We start from the raw sequence: 20813 nt of genomic DNA on the forward strand, positions 1-20813 counted from the left end.
TGGTAAGTGTCTTTCCCAGTGGCAAAGAGAGGTGATCTTGTTGAAACAAATAAGATATTAAAAGGACATGATGGTACACACCAACTGCAAAATGCTACTTTCTTAAGTGCAGGCCAGCATTCCCTGGTCCCACTTTCACTTCCAACTAAACCACCTCCTTGTCATCTTCCTTCTCCTCTTTTTCCAGATCCTGAGCTTGACCCTCTGGCACAGTTGCTGATGGTAAAGGCTCGTCTCCCACAGTTGCCACTGGCTGAAGAATGCAGCGTCTCAATGAATCTGGAGTTCCAGAAAAAATGACCATACGGTGTTGATAAAGTCTTAACAAAGTGTTCCAGAAAGTCTCCAGCATGTGCCAAATGTCTTCTTCAATCAAGAATGGCCAATTGTCCAGTTTTGTACTGGACAGTCTGGATTTCTGCTAATCTGTCCCTTGTCCATTATTAGATTGCGTATATATTGTATATATGTTATATATTTGTATGCCTGGTAATTTTGGGATCATTAAAATACAAATCGTTCTGCCCAAAGTAAGTTTGCCTCACTTTAACCACTTTGATCCAGTGAATCACTTGCAGGGGCCTGTATGTCTTTTTTTACTTTCTTGATTTGTGTATTTTTAAAATTATTTCAGGTTCTGAATAGGGAACCTTTGATAAAGTCATGTCTATATGTAGTTATGGCCTGTGCTGCAGCAATGATGGTCAATTGCCTGGTATTTGTGAGCTTCGCTAGTGGTCACTATTTCAAAAATACCTGACGGGCAATCTTTTCACACAGTATGTGGAATGAATTGACAGAAGAAGTGGTAGCTGCAAGTAGAATTGCAACATTTAAAAGACCTTCGGACAGCTACCTGAATAGGAAAGATTTAGAGGGATATCGGCCAATTGCAAGCAAACGGGATTAGTTTAGTTTGGGATATCGGGTTTGCATAGATACATTGGACTAAATGGTCTGTTTCCATGCTATATGACATTATGAGCCTATAACCCTCAAAACCTTGTGACTTCTCTACTGTTCAGCTGAACGTCGTTAAGAGGGTCTGCCAATTGTGGCACTGGCCACCAAAATAAGAAGGAGCCTCTTGGGATTTGAGGTTTTTCATTTCCCTGAAAACTGGTTGAACGGTAGGGCTTGGGACCTGGCTTTGCTGCTCCTCTCCCTTGTAAAATTGCTGTTTCTCTGAAGACAGCTGCTAATGTTAATTGTTTTGTAAACTCTGAATTGTTTAATAAAAAACATAAACAGGAAAAAAAAGGAGCCTCTTTAATGTGTATTAGAAGTTAATTTGATTAATAATCAAAGGTTTAGTCCATTCCTAGCACTTTTTCATTTATTTACCAAGGTGACCCTCTGTGTTAAGGCAGGAAATAACCAGTAAATTACAGTTCCCCACTCTATCTTGACTAACTTCGAGACAAACAGAAGAAATATAGTCCCCCAAAAATTGCAGGGTGGCTATTGGTTTTGTCTGTCACATACACAAAAGGCAAAATCACTGAAATGCATGGCAAAAGTTGACATGCAACTCATTCAATCCTGTGCCACAAACATTGGACTTGACTTCTTGAGTCTTAAGTCGATTGTGCTGAAGGTAAATAGAGTGTGATTACTCCTTCGGAAAGAGTTCTCTCTGTGGCCACCAGGGGGACATACGAGGAAGAAGAGCTCACCTCTTGCGGATCCATCTCCTTCTCCATCCCGAAGAGGCGTGGCAATGGGGCGATTGCAGTACTCCCGCCGCCAGGGGGGGGTGCGGGCGAGCAAGCGGTGGTTCGGGCTTGAGAGGCACTGCGGCTGCGCCGTGTTTTGGACACGTCATCAGCGTGCGCCAGTCCGGGAGGAAGGGAGAGCGGATGTGAGGAGCTGGAAGCTGTGTGTCCTCCTGAGACAGAGATTAACAGGAGGGGATTCCCCAACCCCCCCGAATGGAAATAGCCTGAAGCTTACTGAAAGTAACTAGGTTTTGACATTTCTTGGTCAACACAAAGTGATTTTGTTTAAAAGAAACCCCATACAGTCCGCTTAATGCCAACTCTGTTTATTATTCTGACTTCTTCATACCCCATTAGTCCCTGGTAATGGGTTACAGCAGGTATTGCAACATGCCACAAAAATCTCCTGGACTTTGTTACCTTTCGTCACTGTTCACTAAGTGGCATTTTCTTTTTGTGTATTAATGGCACAATCCAATTAGCTTTTGTAAGACTCTTAACATTTAAAAAGATATCCACGGGTCTCCGCCAATGTGTAATCAAAATAATACTGTTGGATGTTCTTAACTTTAAATCATTTACTTTTTAAAAGAAAAACTAAATGTGTTCTGGCTATTGAGTGATTATTAGGACAAACAACATTTGCGTTGTCATTTTACCAACAAACTGTTTTTGAATTTTTGTTTTGCTTTCTGCACCTAGAATTTCAGCGATGGAGTGATTGGATATTGCACACCATGGCGTCTTGTGATGGGGAAGCTATTTCCGATATTCTCAGATTGAATGTGGGAGGTTGTTTGTACACAGCCAGACGAAATTCCCTCTGTCGTTTTAAAGACTCAATGCTTAGTGCAATGTTTAGTGGACGATTTCCTTTGAAACTAGATGAATCAGGTAATGAAAGGAATGCAATTGTCAATCATATAATCTTATGTGGCATGCTTACAGATTTGCAGGAGCTGTTTTTGTTTTTGTTTACAAGTGAATCACATTTCTTGGGCAAAATTCAAGAAGTGTTGAAGTCTGGCCTCTGATTAATTATCTAAAAATAGTCAGAGGCACAATGAGATAGATTGTCAGAACATTTACTAATGGTAAAGGAAGTTTAATTATGGCAAGATATATTTACTTTGCTTTAATGCTGCTTGATTTTGATCCAGCCTAGTTTTTATATAGTTATGTGAAACAACAATAACTTGAATTTATTTAATACGTTGAGCACAATATAAGTTCCCATGGCATTTCACAGGAGCCATGGGTGTTGGACTGGGGTGGACAAAGTCAGAAATCTCAACACCAATTTATAATCCAACAGGTTTATTCAAAATCACAAGCTTTCAGAGCGCTGCCCCTTCGTCAGGTGAAATGAGCTTCACCTGACAAAGGGACTGCGCTCTGAAAGATTGTGATTTCAAATAAACCCTTTGGACTATAACCTGGTGTTGTGTGATTTCTGACTTTTTCCAGTAGAGCATCAGCAAACAAAATTTGACACCAAGTCAAGTGACGTGGTAATTGGACAGTTAACCAAAAAGTTGGGTCATGTTGGAGGAGTGAGATATGTATATGTCAAGAATTATGGAAGGAATTTCAGATGATTAGGGCCTTGGCTGCTAAAGGCTTGATTGCCAGCGTGGAGTGAGAAAGCAGGGAGATCAAGAAGTCAAAAATAGTGGAATGCAGAAATTGCGGGTTATGAAATAGGAATGGCAAGGCCATGAAGGAAATTGAAAATGACAATAACTCTGAAATCAAAGCATTGGATTTGACGTCCGCAGCACTAAGAAAACATTTGTAATTATTCTTAAGTAATGGATTTTAGCCTCCATAATAAGTTGGCCTTTGTTTTATTTGAAATTCCTAAACTTTGTTGAGATATATGGAACAGTGCTTGGCACTTCGAAGAATCCTATTTCACATATCAGAATCAAGTTGTTTCCTTTTCACATGCATATGCTCAAAGTGGAATTTGGGTAATAACAGATGTAATGTATTGACATGATCACTTTCAGAAGCTGGAAAGTTTGTGAGGTTTCCATATATAACTTCAATTTTTTTTATTTCTGGACAGAATGTGTGGGTGGTGTGTAAAAGTTGACCTTGATCAGTTTGGTGATCCACAATTGTAATCATGTGTTTAATCTTCGTGATGGGTTTGTACCTACTGGGATCAAAATTAAAATGAAAGTTATAGCAGTAAGAAACTGAATAATTGTGGAGTGGCAAATTAGCTAAGTAGTTCTTCAATGGTTTCAAGATTAGGAGAGTCTGAGGGCTTCATGGAAAGAATTTCAGAGCTGGAAACACCATTGACAATAAGGGAGTGATTAACTCCAAAGATTTGCCAGAGGCCAGAGTTAGAAGAATGCAAGGGTTGTAGGATCAGAGGAAGATATAGAGCTATGGAGGGATTTGAAATTAAGAATGAGAATTTTAAAATTGAGATGTTTAACGAGAATCCATTACATGTCGATGAGTACAGACATGGTGTGAATTGTGACACACGCAATAGAGCTCTGGATGAGCTCAAGTTTTTGGAGGTTGATCGAGTGGCTGTCAACCTTACCTGGAGTTAACAAAGGCAGAGGTGAGGCTTTCAGCAGCATGTGTGCTGAGGCAGCTGGCAGAGTTCGGTGATGTCACAGAGCTGGAAGTCAACATTCTTGGTGGTGGAGTAGATATGGAGTCAGAAGTTTGTCTTGGATGAAATGAAATACAATGCACTAACATTCTGGTTCACCCTCAGACAGTCATTGGGGAGAGGGATGGAGTTGATGCTGACAGAATGAGTATGCGGAAGGGACTAAAGGCAACATTTCAGTCTTCCTAATATTTAGTTGGAGGCAATATGGTGTTACCCGTTACTCAAACAGTCCTAACAGTTTAAAGACAGTGGATGGGCCAAAAGAGTTGGTTGACATCAACATACATATGGAACTCATGTTTTTGAGTTGTGTTGTCAAGGGGCAGCGTGTAGATGAGAAATCATGAGAGAAGGCCATATGCATGAGCAGCATTAGTGAGATCGGAGTGAGATCAGGGAGACAAGTGGTTAGGAAGCAAAATGTAAAAGCTTTTAAGGTGTTCAATAATATTCAAAACATTTGTCAGATTCATAAATGGTTTTGAGGCAGCTGTCTCACTTAGAACTCCAAAGAAGTTGGATTGAACTACGTAGAAATGATATTTTGGGAGCACTCCCTTTCATAATACTACTTATATCAGAGACATCTCTGTCATTTTACTGCATTGAATTTTTTTTGCTGCTGGTGAGAAAACAATAGTAATGTATTGTTACTAATTTCCGATTTATAAAGCTCATAACTGGATTACCATTCTCTTTAGATTTGCTTTCCGTTTCTTATGGATTTCTCCCCCCACCCTTCCTTTCAATCTGAGCTGTAATGTTCTCTTTGAGAAAGCCACTACATTGTATTTCAGGTGGGAGAGCAGTAGACATGGTCTTTATTCAATTTGGATGGGCCACCGGTAAAGCCAATGTTTAGAACTTAGAATTGCTACAGTGTAGAAGCATACCCTCCAAAGAGTAACCCATCCAGACCCATTCCCTTATTTCTCTACATTTCCCCTGATTTATGCATCTAACACTATGCTAATCCACCTAACCGCACATCTTTGGACTGTGGGAGGAAACCGGAGCACCCGGAGGAAACCCACGCAGACACGGGGAGAATGTGCAAACTCCACACAGACAATTGCCTGAGGCTGGAATCAAACCGGGTCACTGGTGCTGTAAGGCAGCAGTGCTAACCACTGAGCCACTGTGCTGCCCACCTCATGTATTGGTAACTTCACGTTACTCTTGAAATGACGTTGATTTGGCACTTTCTTGAATGCGCCCAAGTGACTTGTTGGTCCATTTCAGAGGGCAGTTGAGAGACCACATTGCTGTGGTTGTGGAGTCACATATAGGACAAACGAGGTAAGGAGTTGAACGGCTGCATGCCGACTCATCCAGTACTGCATGCTTACTTGCTTTCTTTCTTTTTCTTCTTTTGATTTTTTTTTCTTTGGGGCCTTTTGTGGTGGGTTAGTTGGCAAAATTGGTGTGGCAGCTAGAGTGAGCCATGCGCAGAATAGCAGCTGCTCCCAGTGGTCAGAGGTGGTGGAGGACACAGCACCTTACGGTGACTGGAAGTGGCAGTAGAGAGCGGTTGGGGCTGGCAGCGGCAGCAAACTTCCTTCCAGTGATTGGAGGCGTCGGCAGCAGCAGACATTTCAATATGGTGACTCCAGGGGAGGGGAGGGTGGGGAGGGTGGCCAGAGCGTGATTCTTGGCTTGCTGAACCAGGGACTCTTGTTTGCAGTTGGCACAGAGTGAGTACTCCTGGCATTGGCGAGCCGGCAGCTGCAGTGATGGGTGCGAGGTATGACTAGAGCTGGGGCTCCTAGTATCATCAAGGCAGCAATGGAGCCAGGCACTCCTGGTTGCGGGCGAGTGTGGGTTCAGCACAGGACCTGGCAGCGGCGAGGTGGGCCCAGTGGTGATGAGTTGGCACCTGAAGAGTGGCAACTGCTGCATTAGTGATTATGGCCCAGGCAGCGGCGGCAAGGAGGTGGAGGAGGGCTGCTGGTGGCGCAGGTATTGCTGGTGAGCTACCTAAGGGCTCTCTTTCAGTTAAAGCATCAAACCTTTTTGTTTTTAAATGGATAAAAATGATGCTGGATGGCGACTGTTGAAGCTTTTCACTGTATTTTACTGAATTATTCACTGTTAAGTGCAAGTGACAATAAATCATATAGGTTTGCAGATTTCTTTCCCTCAAGGGTATTCACAAGCCAATTTGGTTTTGTACAACAATTTTATAGTATCTTGATTGTCATTACTGAATATTGATTTTTTTATCCAGGCTATGTTCAATTGAATTTATGGTGTGGTTTGAATTCCTTCCTCTGTATCAATAGTCCAGGCCTCTGACTTAGTAGTCCAGTAACATAACAAATATTCTACTGTACTCTGCTATCTCTTCTTGCTTAAGAAGCCATGTTTCATTTAACTGAGTTGGATCACCTTGTTTGAGTTACTGTGCAGTCGTCCACTGGAGATTAAGGCAATCTACTTGACTGAGCCATGGGGAGAACCAGGGGCTTACTACTTGGAAGATAAACCACTTGAGCTATCAATGCATCATTTTGAATTTGAGATGTGTAATGCTGAAGTTTAAAGGCTAACATCTTTTTATTAAAGGAGCTTGTCTGATTGAACGGGATGGCAAACTTTTCAAGTATCTCTTGGACTACCTGCACGGTGAACTCTGCATCCCTGAGGAAACGAGAACTCGTGTAGCATTACAAGAAGAGGCAGATTACTTTGGCATTCCCTATCCCTACAGTTTGACTGACTACTTGTCAAGTGAGATGGAGAGACATTGCTCGAGATCTAATTCTGAAATTAAAAAGGTTTGTAATGTTCATCTCAAAAGTGATTTTACAGTGACAGGGTGTTTTTACTCAGAATTTTGTAAGTTGTTTTAATGTTACTTGAAAGAGATATGGCAATTTGTTTTCAAAAAATGACACCTAGTGAAAATAGAGCAATGTTGAATAATTTTCACAATTGACCGTAACCGCATTGTCCATCATGATTAAGACTTGCTGGATCAACAATGCTTGAGAATATTTTTATTCCTGAAAAACAATGGTGTTGAAAAAGTTAAATTGTAATTAATAATACATAATAATTGAACAATGTCAGACTAAACAATGTTTTCCAGTAACCTGCAATATCCTTAGATTTTTCTGTCCCTCTTGGCAGCTCTGTAAGTTATTGCTTTTGGTTTAGGTGCAGTGGTAGTTGTTCTGTTTGATTGAAAAGGTCAGGAGTTCAAGACCTCTCATAATGTAGATTAATATTTTAATACAATGTTGAGGGAGTGTGGTACTATCAGGACTGCTTTCTTTTGGATGAGGCATTATTTGAATAAGATGAACATCAAGTGGTGTTGTGGCATGTTTTTTTAAGAAAAGCATGGAAAACTTACACAAATGTCCTGGCTAATGCTTTTCCCTGGTCATCATCTTACTACTGTTTATAAACCTTTGTTGCATACAAAATTGGTTACTATGTTTCTTACAGTACAGTTTTATTACTAAAACAAATTTATTGACTGTAAAGTACTTTTGGACATTCTGAGGATGTGAAAGGCACTATTAACTGCAGATTGTTAATTCCTCCGCTGTAACACAGACCGAGAGAATCTAGGTTTGATTGTGTGATGTCTCCTGATATCACTGATTTCAGCTCTCCCTGGACTATGGACATTAGGTTTTGAAGGGAAAAGTTGGTGAGAATTCAATTAGATTATTGTTATTCAGAAACTTTGAGCATGTGTGTGACATCTGATGAAAGCAAGGTTAATGAGTCGAGGCTTTGATATTTCTACATGGTGATAGAGAACTGTGGTACTTGGCCCTCAAAGGCTAATAGCATGTGGTCATCAGAGATTATCTGGTGCTCTCAGAACTCTGGCTTGAATCTTCCTTGTGCTTGTAAATTCCCCTGAATCAGCACTGCTGTATATTCCCTCTGGAATCTTTCAATCCTGGCTTTCACAGAATAATGCAGTGCTGCTTTTCTTAGTAAACTCCATTACAGCGGAGTAGATTTCAATAATTATATATTTTATAATTATAATAATCTTGGGTGGGACAAAATCCTGCCACTGTCTGCTAGATGGTGAGAGGGTCAATCCTTGAAAGTTAGTGAATGGGTGTGTGAACAAATGGACTGGTGAGTCAATGGATAGTTGGGATAGTAAGGTCAGTATCTAGTCAGTTTGGGGGGGCTGTAGTTGGGTTGAGTCTGGTCAAGTAGTCAGCAGGTATTCTGGGTATTGAGATGTAGCTGGTTGTTTGGAGCAAGTGATCCTTCTCAAAGGAGGTGAGTGGAAAGTTGGCTGTGTCAGACGAGATTCTGTCTGTCTAACATTCCCTGGGTGACTCCTGAGTAACTTATAGGTTTCTGCCTTGGTAGCTGTAATTGAAAACAGGGAAATTGACCATCGAAAATTTAACCCGACTAGTTTCCATGTTGATCCATGAGTCAGGAATTCCACATGATCTCAAACATTTGTTTTCTAGCAATCCAGATACTAGAACATTTGACTCTATATTGGGAGGGAGGGAGTACTTTGGGAAAAAAAATGCATCTTTCCTTCTGACTTGAGTTGTCCAGATTGGAATCTGATTGTGTTGGTAAAGCATCCTGTTGCATTTCACTCATCACTCTGATATCATTTGCAACAATGAGTTATCACTGGGTGAAATCCTGTCCTACGACACACTGTCCTGTTCACTTCAGAATTGGCGTGCCAACTGGAGTTAATTAGATTTGGTTCCATAATCATTCCAACACACCTCTTGCAAACAATCTGGCTCCTGCTTTTATGACCAGTTCAATAAAGGATATTTTTAAGAATATAAACTTTGGTATATTTAACCTGAAGTTGAGTCTACCCAGTCAGAAACAGGGGAGCCCACTAGTGACTATCAGTAAACTTCATTATGTAGTGATTTAAAGCTGCAGGTGGTGTCATCTTAGAGCCCCTCTTCTGTTCCTTTCACTTTGATTTAATTGATGTTTTTCTGACTCAATTTCTTGAAATTGAACAACTGTAACTTAGTCCCTTGTGCGCAAATTTATCACAGCAAGGATAGTACTTTCTGCTGGTTGCTTTAATAGTTGGGCATTGGTGTACTGGAGTCGAGTTTCTGCTTGTTTTCGCATGTTTTGTAGTGTAAGTAACCAAATCAATGCAAAGGATTGAGAATTTTAAGTATAAGTGGATTATGCGCAAATCATTTGTATTATGTTAACATTTGTGCTGATTAGAGGTTCAATTTATCCACTACCAGTGCTTAGACACATATAGAGTTGCTAGTCAAGCGAAAAAGACAAATAAAGGAATGATTATATTGGTTACCTTGATTGCTCTGATGCATGCTCTGGTCTATGATTATGCAAAAACCCAACTATAACCTCACCAGCACAATTTCAAGCACACTTTGGTACATTTTCATTTTAGTACAAAGTGGAAAGTCTACTCAAATATTTGCAACACTGTAAACAAGTATTCATCTGGACTGTTGTGTTACCAGAAGGCACAATTCAAACAAGAAGAATAGAAATATAATATATCCAGTCCCATTTTAACATTGGAATATGTTGAATTTATACTTAAAGTCCGCTTAGTGTGCTGTTTTCAAAAGCCACTACTGACTTGTAGATCACATGCCTGTTTGTTTGACAATATAATGACATTTTGTTGTGGGATTAGGAAAATTGCCAACAATAGCCTAATTTAAAGAACTCTTGTAATTCATGGATCTCTCAGTATATGTTCGGTTGAAGATAGGGTATAAGTAAAGCATTTCTGTCAATTATTTCAAATAATCAATGACTTCTTTATTGTTGTTCTAATTGTTAAATATAGACATTGACAGACATCTGTGCCTCCTATGGTTTAATCTGCACAAGACCTATGGTGTGGATTCTGCACTATCTCAACACTTGTGGTGCTAGTTGTGAGAGCAAGATCCTAGGAGTGTTTACATCAAAGGCAGAAGGGATTGGAGCCATTGAAAAGCAGCTGGGAGGCAGGATGAAAAGTAGAAGTATTTACAAAAGGTAAAAGTGGGTGATTTGACAGTAACCTATTATAAATAAGATGTAAAATTTGCTGCTTTGCACTGCATGTGTTGTTTTAATCTGTTTGTTTTGTATAAAGGACATTGAGATTGGTAACTTAATCACCTGAAGAGCCCCATCTCTTTAATTCCTTGCCAAAGAACCCTTATGGATTTATGAATGTCTAGGAACTACCACTCAATGAGCTATTGAGCTCAGTAATCTTATTAAAAATTATTTTCACGTTGCCAAATGTTTATCTTAATGGATTAAGTTTCTTGTTTTATTCGAGGATGACACAGTTGTGTGGGACAGGGTCGATGAACCAGTAGACTTTACCGGTCTGTCATTTTTTGTATGTCTGTCTATTAAGATTTACTTAATCTACCACTGAATTAACTCCTTTTTGTCTGTGTTCAAAGAATGCATTTTTGTTTGTTCCTTCATGTGGGTGTTGCTGTCTAGTTATTTTCCCATCGTTGATTGTCCTAGAGAATGTGGTTGTGAGTGGTATCTTCGAGCTGCTGCATCTTCTCTGGTGTAGGTGTACCAAGAGTATTATTAAGAAGGGAGTTCCAAGATTTTGTCCCAGTGATGGAGAAGGAACAGTGAAACATATTAATATGGTGTGTGACTTGAAAGGAATCTTAACAGGATGTGATAATTTCTTGTATCTGCTGCCCTTGCCCATGCCGCCTTAGGTGCAAGAGTTAGCAAGTTTGGGAGATACTGTGGGCAGAGGCTTCTTGAGTTGTTGCGTTGCATTTTGTAGATGCAGTGTGGTGTGTGAATTAAATATCGAGGTGGTTGGTGGGGTGCCCTGCAAACGTGCTGCTTTGTCCTGAATATTTGCAGCACAGAAGGAAACCATTCGGTATATCATTTCCTCATCAGTCAAGAGAGATCTGACTTCACTAATCCTATTTTCCAGCTTTTGACCCCCATGCAAGTGAATATTTAAATACTGATTAGATGTTGCAAGAGTTTCTGAATCAACCATTCTTTGACGCTGTAAACTGCACGCACACATTACTGTACAGTTGAAATAATTTCTCCTCAATCTCCTTTTAGCTTTCTAACTCATAAATCTTTGACCCCTGGTTATTGACTCCACTACCGATAGAAAAAGTGCCTTTCTATCCATCCTATATTCCTCTATCAGGTCCCCATATAAGCTTTGCTGTCCGAAGGCATACAACCCCAGGCTTTCTAATCTTTGCTCGTAGCTCAGACCCTCCTGCTCAAGCTGCATCCTGGAAAATCATCTCTGCACCCCTTTGAGTGTAATCACTTCCTTCCTATATTGTGGTGACCAGAACTCAGTATACACAGTTCTTCAGTTGCTGCCTAATAGTGTTTTTTACACTTCTGCGTAACCTCCCTGCTTTAATATTCTGTGCCTTGGTTATTAAAGGTTTATACTCATAACCACCTTATTTGCTTGCCCTGCTGCATTCCAAGATCTGTGCATTTGCGCATAAAGGTCCCTCTGATCTTCAGTAATTTCCAGGGTTCTCCCACTTGTTGTGTAATCCCTCACCTTGTTAGCCCTTTCCAAGTGCATTACCTCACGCCTTGCAAGTTTGATTGCCCTTTGTCATTACTCTGCCCAGTTGACCAGTCAGTTGAGCTTCTTAAGTGTTGTTGAAACTGCAATCATCAGAGCATCCTGTACATTCCTAGCTTGTGCAGTGCAGGTTTTGAAGAGTTGAGAGGGTGAATTACTTGCAGCAAAATTCCAAACATCTGACCTGCTCTTGTAGTCACAGTATTTATATAGCCAGTCAATTGTAACCACCAGGATGTTGACAGTAGGGGATTCAATAATTCCATGGCTATTCAGTGTTAATGGGGAAATGGTTAGATTCTCGCTTGTTAGAGGTGGTCATTGTTAGCACTTATGTGGTGCAAATATTGCTTGCAGCTTAACAACCCAAGCATGAACGATGTCCAGGTCAGCCGCATGTGACAGTACCTGCTTCCATGTCTGAGAAGTTGCCAGTGGTACTAAACATTGTGCAACCAACTCCACTCTGTCCGTGTGATGGAGGAGCATCATGGATGAAGCAGATGAAGGTGGTTGGGAGGAACTCTTGCAGTGATGTCCTGCCATTGAGGTGATTGACGACCAACAACCATGACCATCTTCCTGTGTTCTATCTATGACTCAAACTAGTGAAGAGATTTCCCTTGATTTCCGTTTAGCTTGGGTTCTTTGATGCCATAGTTGATCAAAGCTGTTTGTTGTCAGGGCCAGTAACTCTCAGCTCTTTTGTCCATATTTAGACCAAGGATGATGAGCTCAGATGTTGAGTTGACTTGGTGGAATCCAAACTGAGCATCAGTGAGCAAGTTCTTGCTGTGTAGTTGCCACTTGACTGCAATGCCAATGAACACTGTCCATTAGTTTGCTGATGATTGAGATTAGGATGATAATTGGCTGGGTTGGATTTTTCCTGCTTTTTGTGGACAGTACATATCTGAGCTGTTTTCCATATTGTCAGGTAGGTAACAGTGCTAAAGCTGAATTGGAATAACTGGAGCATGTTCTTCAGTAACTGTTGGAATGTTGTCAAGGCTCATAGCTTTTGCAGTATCGGTGCTTCATCCAATAGTTTCTTGATATCATATGAAATGCACTGATTTGACCAAAAATTGACTTCTATGATGCTGCGGACCTCAAAAGGAGGCTGAGATGAAACATCTATTTGGGGCACTTCTGGCTGAAGGTGGTTGTAAGTGCTTTCGCTTTGTCTTGTGTACTGATGTGCTGGGCTGCTCCATAGTTGAGGATGGGGATATTTGTGTAGCCTTCTTCTCCAGTTAGTTGGTTATTGGCTCATCATCCTTCACAACTGAACGTGGTAGGACTGCTGAACTTAGATCTGATCCGTTGTTTGTGGGATTGCTTCATCCTTCCTCTCTCACGCTGCCTCCACTACTTGGCATGTGAGTAGTTCTGTTTGTAGCTTCACCAGGATGACACCTTTTTTTAGATTAGGTTAGATTAGATTCCCTACAGTGTGGAAACAGGCCCTTCAGTCCAACAAGTCCACACCAACCCTCCAAAGAGCAACTCACCCCGTCCCATTCCCCTACATTTACCCCTGACTAATACACCTAACACTACGGGCAATTTAGTATGGCCAGTTCACCTAATCTGCACATCTTTGGACTGTGGGAGGAAACCGGAGCACGGGGAGAATGTGCAAACTCCACACAGATAGTTGCCCGAGGCAGGAATTGAACCCAGGTCCCTGGCAGTGTGAGGCAGCAGTGCTAACCACTGAGCCACCGTGCTGCCTCTCGGTATGCTGGGTGCTGTTCCTGGCATGACTACCAGCCCTCTTCATTGAACAAGGGTTTTTCACTGATTAAGTTTGATAATGGTGGAGGGAAGGAGTGAGAGCACTTCAAGGATATGTACTTTGGGTTGTTGGATCTGTTTGAACTTAAGAGCAGAAGTAGACTATTCAGCCCATCAAGTTTACTCCACCATTCTGAGAGATCATGGCTGATTTAATAATCCTCAACTCCACTTGAAACCTGTCCCATTTGCTTGGTGGTAATGCCACAGTGTGATGTTAGGTATCCTCAATATAAAGACAGAACTTTGTTTCCTTAACTGTGTGCTGTCCCATCTACTAATACTGACATGGGCAAATGCATCCATGCAGGCAAGTTGATGAAAACAAAATTAAGGAGGTTTTCCCACTCAACCTGCTGCAACGCTATAAAGATATAAAAAATGAAATTTCTTTAACAATGCTGACACAATTTGTAACATTTAAGTGTTATAGGATGCAAATTATTCAGGAGAATAACCAGAATTAATAAGTAAGGTTTCAGAAAGAAACCATCACAGTAACTTGATACCCAACAGACTTCACTGGTAACAAATTAAAATGTGACTGAACTTTGTGTCCTCCTCAACAGACACTGCCTGACCTACAAATTTATTCCAGCATTTTGTCTTTATTTCAGATTTCCATCCATGGTGTTCTGCCCTTATGCATGATTAATGTATTGTTAAATTTCCTATGTAGCTGACCAGATTACAATCTTATGTAGCATTTATTTAGTTCAACTTATTGCTGCTACTGAAAAATCTTTAACCATGATTCTAGGAGCTTGTATGTTCTCATCACTAAATTGGGATTGTTGAGTTGATTGCATGATGCTCCACCTGGATGCTTATATTGACTTTCTGGAATGTCAGAATGCTGGACATCCACCTGCGTTTGTGTTATCTCTTTGTCCAGGTAGATCCATTCTGGTAAATATATTTGAATGGGTGTTGTTTATCCCTTGTTCTCTCTTTTTTTTTCCTACCTCTTGTTCCAATCATATGCCTGTTGCTATAACCTCTAGCTTATTGTCCTCATGTTGTAATCAATTGCTTTCTCAGTGTAAACCCTTGCCCTCTCATCCTTTTGCTCTGACCTCTCACCTTGATCTCTTGCTCCAGCCTCACTGTGCATATTACTTATTCTGACCCCATTCTTCCTGCAGCCCGCATTCCCGCTCACACCTTCACACCCTGTACTCCTAGTCTGTCCATCCCCTACATTTTGTCCTTCTGGCACTGGGTCCTGGCTTACCATCTCCCGCTCACACCTTCACACCCTGTACTCCTAGTCTGTCCATCCCCTACATTTTGTCCTTCTGGCACTGGGTCCTGGCTTACCCTCTTCTCTTCCTCTCCCTTTCCCACTCATGCTCCCCAGTTCATTTGCTATTTTAATACTCCCTAAGATCACCTTTGCTTTGTCAGTGCAAACACCCTGTACTGTCTATGGTATTTCCTCATTGTAATGCTGTGTTACAAATATAACAGTCCAAATGACCCATTTAATTGATGATCGTAATCACTTCAAAACCACGTTGCTTTTATCTGCTGCTATGAAGGGTAAATAGAAAATGGTTTCTAAATAAGGAGAGTTAAATGCTGAGTAATTTATTTTAGACTACCTGGTACACAAATCTTAAAACAGAACATTACCGCACTTGCTCTGGAGGCAGATGGCTTTGATTTGTCCAATCAAAAGTTAAAGAAGTTACTGACTAAAAAGTTGTGAATTTCAAGAAGTCTTTTTCATCCTTACAGTAGAAAATGAAGGGAGTACTTGAAATAAAAATGGCTCCTTTTTAGATTGTAAGTTTGCATTTTATTATTTCAGCTTGAGTCCTTTTAATGTTTTTCGTTTTGTTGGATCTTCATAGATTCCACATGAAACAAAAAGAGGGAACATTTGCATGAGCAAATTTTCTAATTTTCCATTCTCTTTATGTCCTGTACCAAACATTGTATAGTACCTCCTCCAAACTTATCAAACAGTTCGAGTCACTCTGGGCTCGGTCTGTAAGAGCAGTCAGTGCATTAAATGCTCTTCTTAGACTCTGCTGTGCATTTCTATTTATCTCACCACTTTGACAATCTTTTTGCCTGTAAGGATACACCAGCAAAAGTGAAATATGTTAACTGCAGAAATGGTTATAACATCAAAACTGTTGTGACTATAATGACTGACATTGAATGTCTAATTAAACTCCTGTATTCATGTTGTTGTTTGATCTTTCTGTTTTTTTATCGCATTTCTAGGGAAGCTGGAAATAATCTACAATACATATGGAGCTATTACTCAGCTGGTGAGCTGAAGAAAATGATGGATGCCTTTGACTCCTGGGAGGGAAGAGGTATTTAACTGTTCATGTCAGCATAAAAACATTTAAGACTTTCATATAAGCTGTACAGCTCATTGTTACAGCTCATTTCCAACATTGGGGCCGCAATGTTTGTAATCGCTGATATGTCCAGTAGTACCTCAAGAGAAGATGTGTCTTTTTGAATGTCTCTTCTCATGTTGGATACTTATGATAATGTAGTATTCTTGCTGGACATGCGTAATAAGGCTGATCACTCAGAAACTCTAAACGGAGGGAGATCTCACCAACAACGACCAGACCCATTCCACTTTTTGACAGTGAGAGCTTTTTGATCAAGTGTAGCAGTTTCATAAACATGTCACATGTACTGTTGCATATGAAACTACTACTTTGGATCAGTTTTTCACTCTTTAGTTTACACTTCACGCCCCTTCTTCACAGACTGCACAGGGCATGTTTTCAAAAATTAAAGCCACATCTTCTTTTGAAAGTCCAATTCTAAACTAATCCGTTGAGCAATTGAATGGAACTGTTGCAACTAAACTGGCAAGAAGGCAAGCAGAATATTTCATTATTGTTGCTTTGGGCCAGTTGGACTAAATGCAGTCTATTCAGTGTATTCAACTTTTCCTTCCGAAAGACCTTGTTTGCACAGTGTGCTACACAATGAATTTTGCAAACCATCTACATTTCTAAAGAAGAGTTAACTAACTACCTTCTCTTCCCCACCCCCACCCTCTCCCAAACCCTGTAAATCAAGTAAAAATCCACACAGTCTCTCTTACCTTCTATCTGTTGCATTTTTACTACATTTTCCATCAGCTTTCATTGTTCAACATTCAATCATTTCTGTCTGAATTTATTTTTACTCGCTGTAGTCTCACATCTAACTGGATCTTCATCGTGTTTTTAAAATTCTGAACTGACAGAGTCACAGGTGTTTGAGCTTAGAGTCGATTTAAACAGAACTAGTTCAATTTTCTGCTTCAGAAATGTGGGTTTTTTTTAAAAACCTCAGAAAAGAAGTAACTGCACAAAGTACTCAGTTCAGTCAAAAGCACAATACAATATGGTTGTCTTAGCATTGACTGTTTTCAGAAGAGAGCTGAGCTGTTAACAATGAATGATTGAATCCTGCTGTGACACAGTGTTTGATTTTCTCGCTGTGATACATTGTGACAGCCCTGAGTTGAGACATAGCGTATTTCAGTTGACAGGAAGAACTGTTCTGTTTCATATGAGAGGAATATGATGCTTTATTGATCATTTGCCAAATGTAAGCATTGATCACACACTTGTATCAGAGTGCAGCTGTGGTATTGCATTCCTCTCAGACTACAGTATACTTCAAAATAAGTAATCTTCCTTAGATAGTTCTATAATTCAAAATTCAAATAAAGGTTTTATTTCCTTGAGCTGGATTTCATTGTTTATGCTAAATTCTCAAATGTGAACCAATGTGAGAGAAATACCCACATGGAATGAAAGGTGTTCATATCCAGCAATCACCTATCTTGACTACTTTTCATACTTCCAAAGATAGTGAAATTAAAGTCAAATGGCACTTATCACAAACAGTTTGCAGTCATGTCACTGAAATTAATCTACGAGTGATATAATTTGGGCATTTCTATTTAAGTTGAAACTTTATTGCTGGAACAGCACAGCAGGTCAGGCAGCATCCAGGGAACAGGAGATTCGACGTTTCGGGCACAGGCCCTTCTTCAGCAATAAAGTTTCAACTTTGATCTCCAGCATCTGCAGACCTCACTTTCTCCTCGAGCATTTCTATTTAACTCAACTTTGAATCCTCTGCAAAACACTCACTGAAGGAAGATTGTTTCATAACACTCACTGAAGGAAGATTGTTTCATATTCCTTGCATTTGGTTATATTTAATTGGGGCTGAAAATGTGTTGCTGGAACAGCGCAGCAGGTCAGGCAGCATCCAGGGAACAGGAGAATCGACGTTTCGGGCATAAGCCCTTTTTCATGAATCTGAAGAAGGGCTTCTGCCCGAAACGTCGATTCTCCTGTTCCCTGGATGCTGCCTGACCTGCTGCGCTGTTCCAGCAACACATTTTCAGCTCTGATCTCCAGCATCTGCAGACCTCACTTTCTCCTCATATATTTAATTGGGACTTGGTGATAGGACTTCATCCTGTTTGAGACATACTGCCTTATTTTACCGACAGGTGTGAGTTATTGGCGAGTGCCGCAGGAGTTGATAGAATGTTGGACTCTTGAAGGTCGACCTGTACAAGGCACACAAGAAACAGTGACACCAATTCAGAAGCGGTAGGTGCTTCGTTTCATCATGTGTTATGACTCTTTAAAAATTCCTGTGTTACTCAGCTATTATACATCATAGAACATAGGTTTTCAAACTGGGGAGTCTTTAGAGAGCCCTACTATTACACTTTTTCTTCAAGATGGAAGCCGAAAGTTGATGCTATCTTTCAGGAATTAATGCTAAAGGGCCCTGGTACATTCAGGATAATTTACATGAACAGGAATGTTTAACAAGCATTCATATGGAAAAACTGTCTCGTCTTGAATTAATCTCTGATTCTTTGTTTAACTATCAGAAAAATCCATGAGCGGTCCGCATTGGGGGTAAAAAAAAAATACTGAATGATAATTTTTTGTTTTCTGCATGTTTTGCTTGGTAAATGCATAGAATTCACTTAAGATATATTTTACATTAGAAGTTTAATTTTCCATCACCAGTTGTTTCCCAGCCAGGATTATGGCCAGCTTTCAACATTTATCATTGCATTCACTGGTGACTCTGCTTATACATTTTTGCTGTCTTTTGTTATTTTTTGGTGTTTGGGAAATAGTTTTTGACCTGGAGGAATAAATTAGATGCTAGCCATATGGGAATACATGGTCGCAACTTGGGGTTTTGCACTCCTAATGCCAGAAAATTTGTTCTGACCTGAAGGCCAATGATCTAATTCTCTGTTGTTGACTTGTTAAGAAAAGGATTAAATTCATCACTGATTCCATAAAGCAGACTCACTGCAGGAGGTGAACGCCCATTTCGACAGAAATCGTACTTATTTTTGTGATATTCTGTCTTGTTTTGTTCCCGTTCCGTGAATGATTTTGTGAGGACTATTTTCTTTTGTAAAGTTTACAGTTGCAAATGCTAATCTTGTAGCAATTAGATCCCAAAATGTTTAATTAAAAAGTAACTACAAAAATGTCAGTACTCAAAAGAATTAGCTTCAACTTTATGGATTACCAGTGGATCAGAGTTGCTGCTAGTTTTTCTGTTTTGTTAAGTCTTTGCATTAGTCTGTTTTGTATTTATCTTCCAGACTCATTGATCTCAATGAAGCAGAAACTGAAACTCCTAAAAAGAATCTGAAACCTGTAGAGTTCTCTGGCCCATCAACAAGCACCCGCATTAAAGTGAAGAATTCTGGTTTGGTCAAACTGTCAGTACCAGGTGATACTACAAAGACATTGCCAAATGCTTTGGTTCATCTCAAATCTCCAGCAGTAAAAAGACTAAACACTGGGGAGTTTGTAAACCACAGAACACTCGCTTCCAGTGACACAGGCTCTACTTCAGGATCTGCTATCCAAATGTCCCCAGCCGTTGGATCCCAGAATGCTGCAGCTGTCAAATTGCCAGAAAAGAAGGTAATAGTGAATCGAGTGATCAAACTGAAAAGGAATCCACCTCCTGCAGCACTTGTAATGCCAGTAGATCCTACCAAGCGTGAAAGAGACGTACATACAATTACTTCAGATGTACAACCAAGTACGTCAGCAAACACCTTCACTTCCAGGACTGTGAATTTAATGGCAGATTCTCCAGAGAACACATATGGAAATAGTGAAAAGGAGGATGACAATGGTTAAACAGCCAGAATTTTGGAGAGAAGGAAATGGGACTATTGAAGTGGTGTGGTAGTACTGAACATTTGAATTGTTGATGCAAGAATATTAACCTTAGATCAGGATTTCAATAGAGTTGCTTAGGTAAAAATATGAAACTTGTTCTTTCACAGGTAGTTCAATGGGATTTTTCATTGACCGAGGAGGTCCCAGTTTTGATCTCTACCTGTGTTTGGTTGACCTTCTGTTTGGGTAGTGGTATCTGTGCTACATTTGAAAATGATGTCTTTGGACTACGGAAAGGGGGCGGCACGGTGGTTTAGTGGTTAGCACTGCTACCTCACAGCGCAAGGCATCTGGATTCAATTCCAGCCTCAGGCAACTGTCTGTGTGTAGTTTGCACATTCTTCCCGTGTTGGCGTGGGTTTCCTCCCACAGTCCAAAGATGTGTAGGGATTGGCCATGCTAAATTGCCCATAGTGTTTCATGGATGTGTAAATTATGTGGATTAGCCATGGGAAGTGCAGAGTTACAAGAAGAGGGTAGGCGATGTCTGGGTGGGATGCTTTTTGGAGAGAGTATGTAGACTTGTTGAGTCAAATGGCCTGTTTCCACACTTTAGGGATTCTGTGGAAAGGAAAGTTTTACCAAGGCTGTCACACCTGGTTAATTCTGCATGTACACTTGCATGCATGTGGATGTGAACATGGACACTCGCACTCGGCTTGGTTATGATTCTTTATTTCTCTCATCTATACTCAAGTTGCCTACTCATATTCCAAGAGCTAAGCAATAATGGTTACTTGAGCAAGGTACCATAGAATGGCTCTTGTCTGTGGAGTAAACAATTTCAGAAGAATAAGGACAGAAGAGATGTTTTATTTTCAAATAACTGTAAAGTGTAACTTCACACATTGAGTTACTTATGT

The 20813-nt window shown here is 40.3% G+C and overlaps 1 protein-coding gene across 2 annotated transcripts; it reads left to right on the top strand.

Moving 5' to 3' along the window:
• The first annotated feature begins 1927 nt into the window (after window positions 1–1927).
• LOC122551288 (BTB/POZ domain-containing protein KCTD18-like) lies at window positions 1928–20262 on the top strand. 2 transcript variants are annotated; one of them, XM_043692963.1, is made up of 7 exons: window positions 1928–2098; window positions 2421–2612; window positions 6928–7139; window positions 10172–10365; window positions 15968–16062; window positions 18228–18330; window positions 19359–20262. In XM_043692963.1, exons 2-7 carry the CDS (start codon window positions 2456–2458, stop codon window positions 19906–19908), a joined length of 1311 nt encoding a protein of 436 aa, XP_043548898.1. In that variant the 5' UTR covers window positions 1928–2098; window positions 2421–2455; the 3' UTR covers window positions 19909–20262. The 2 variants fall into 2 exon arrangements, with proteins under 2 accessions (XP_043548898.1, XP_043548899.1); XM_043692964.1 differs by having other exon boundaries at window positions 1928–1958.
• Window positions 20263–20813: the final 551 nt, after the last annotated feature.

This window comes from Chiloscyllium plagiosum, chromosome 7, assembly GCF_004010195.1.
Source record: "Chiloscyllium plagiosum isolate BGI_BamShark_2017 chromosome 7, ASM401019v2, whole genome shotgun sequence".
In the NCBI taxonomy this organism is placed as follows: domain Eukaryota; kingdom Metazoa; phylum Chordata; class Chondrichthyes; order Orectolobiformes; family Hemiscylliidae; genus Chiloscyllium; species Chiloscyllium plagiosum.

What these genes read in the sequence shown, in the direction of transcription:
- LOC122551288 (XM_043692963.1), top strand. Translation starts at nt 2,456, where the DNA reads ATGGCGTCTTGTGATGGGGAAGCTATTTCCGATATTCTCAGATTGAAT. An exon ending in TTTGAAACTAGATGAATCAG is followed by an intron (nt 2,613 to 6,927) that starts GTAATGAAAGGA and finishes TTTTTATTAAAG; the next exon opens with GAGCTTGTCTGATTGAACGG. An exon ending in CTAATTCTGAAATTAAAAAG is followed by an intron (nt 7,140 to 10,171) that starts GTTTGTAATGTT and finishes TGTTAAATATAG; the next exon opens with ACATTGACAGACATCTGTGC.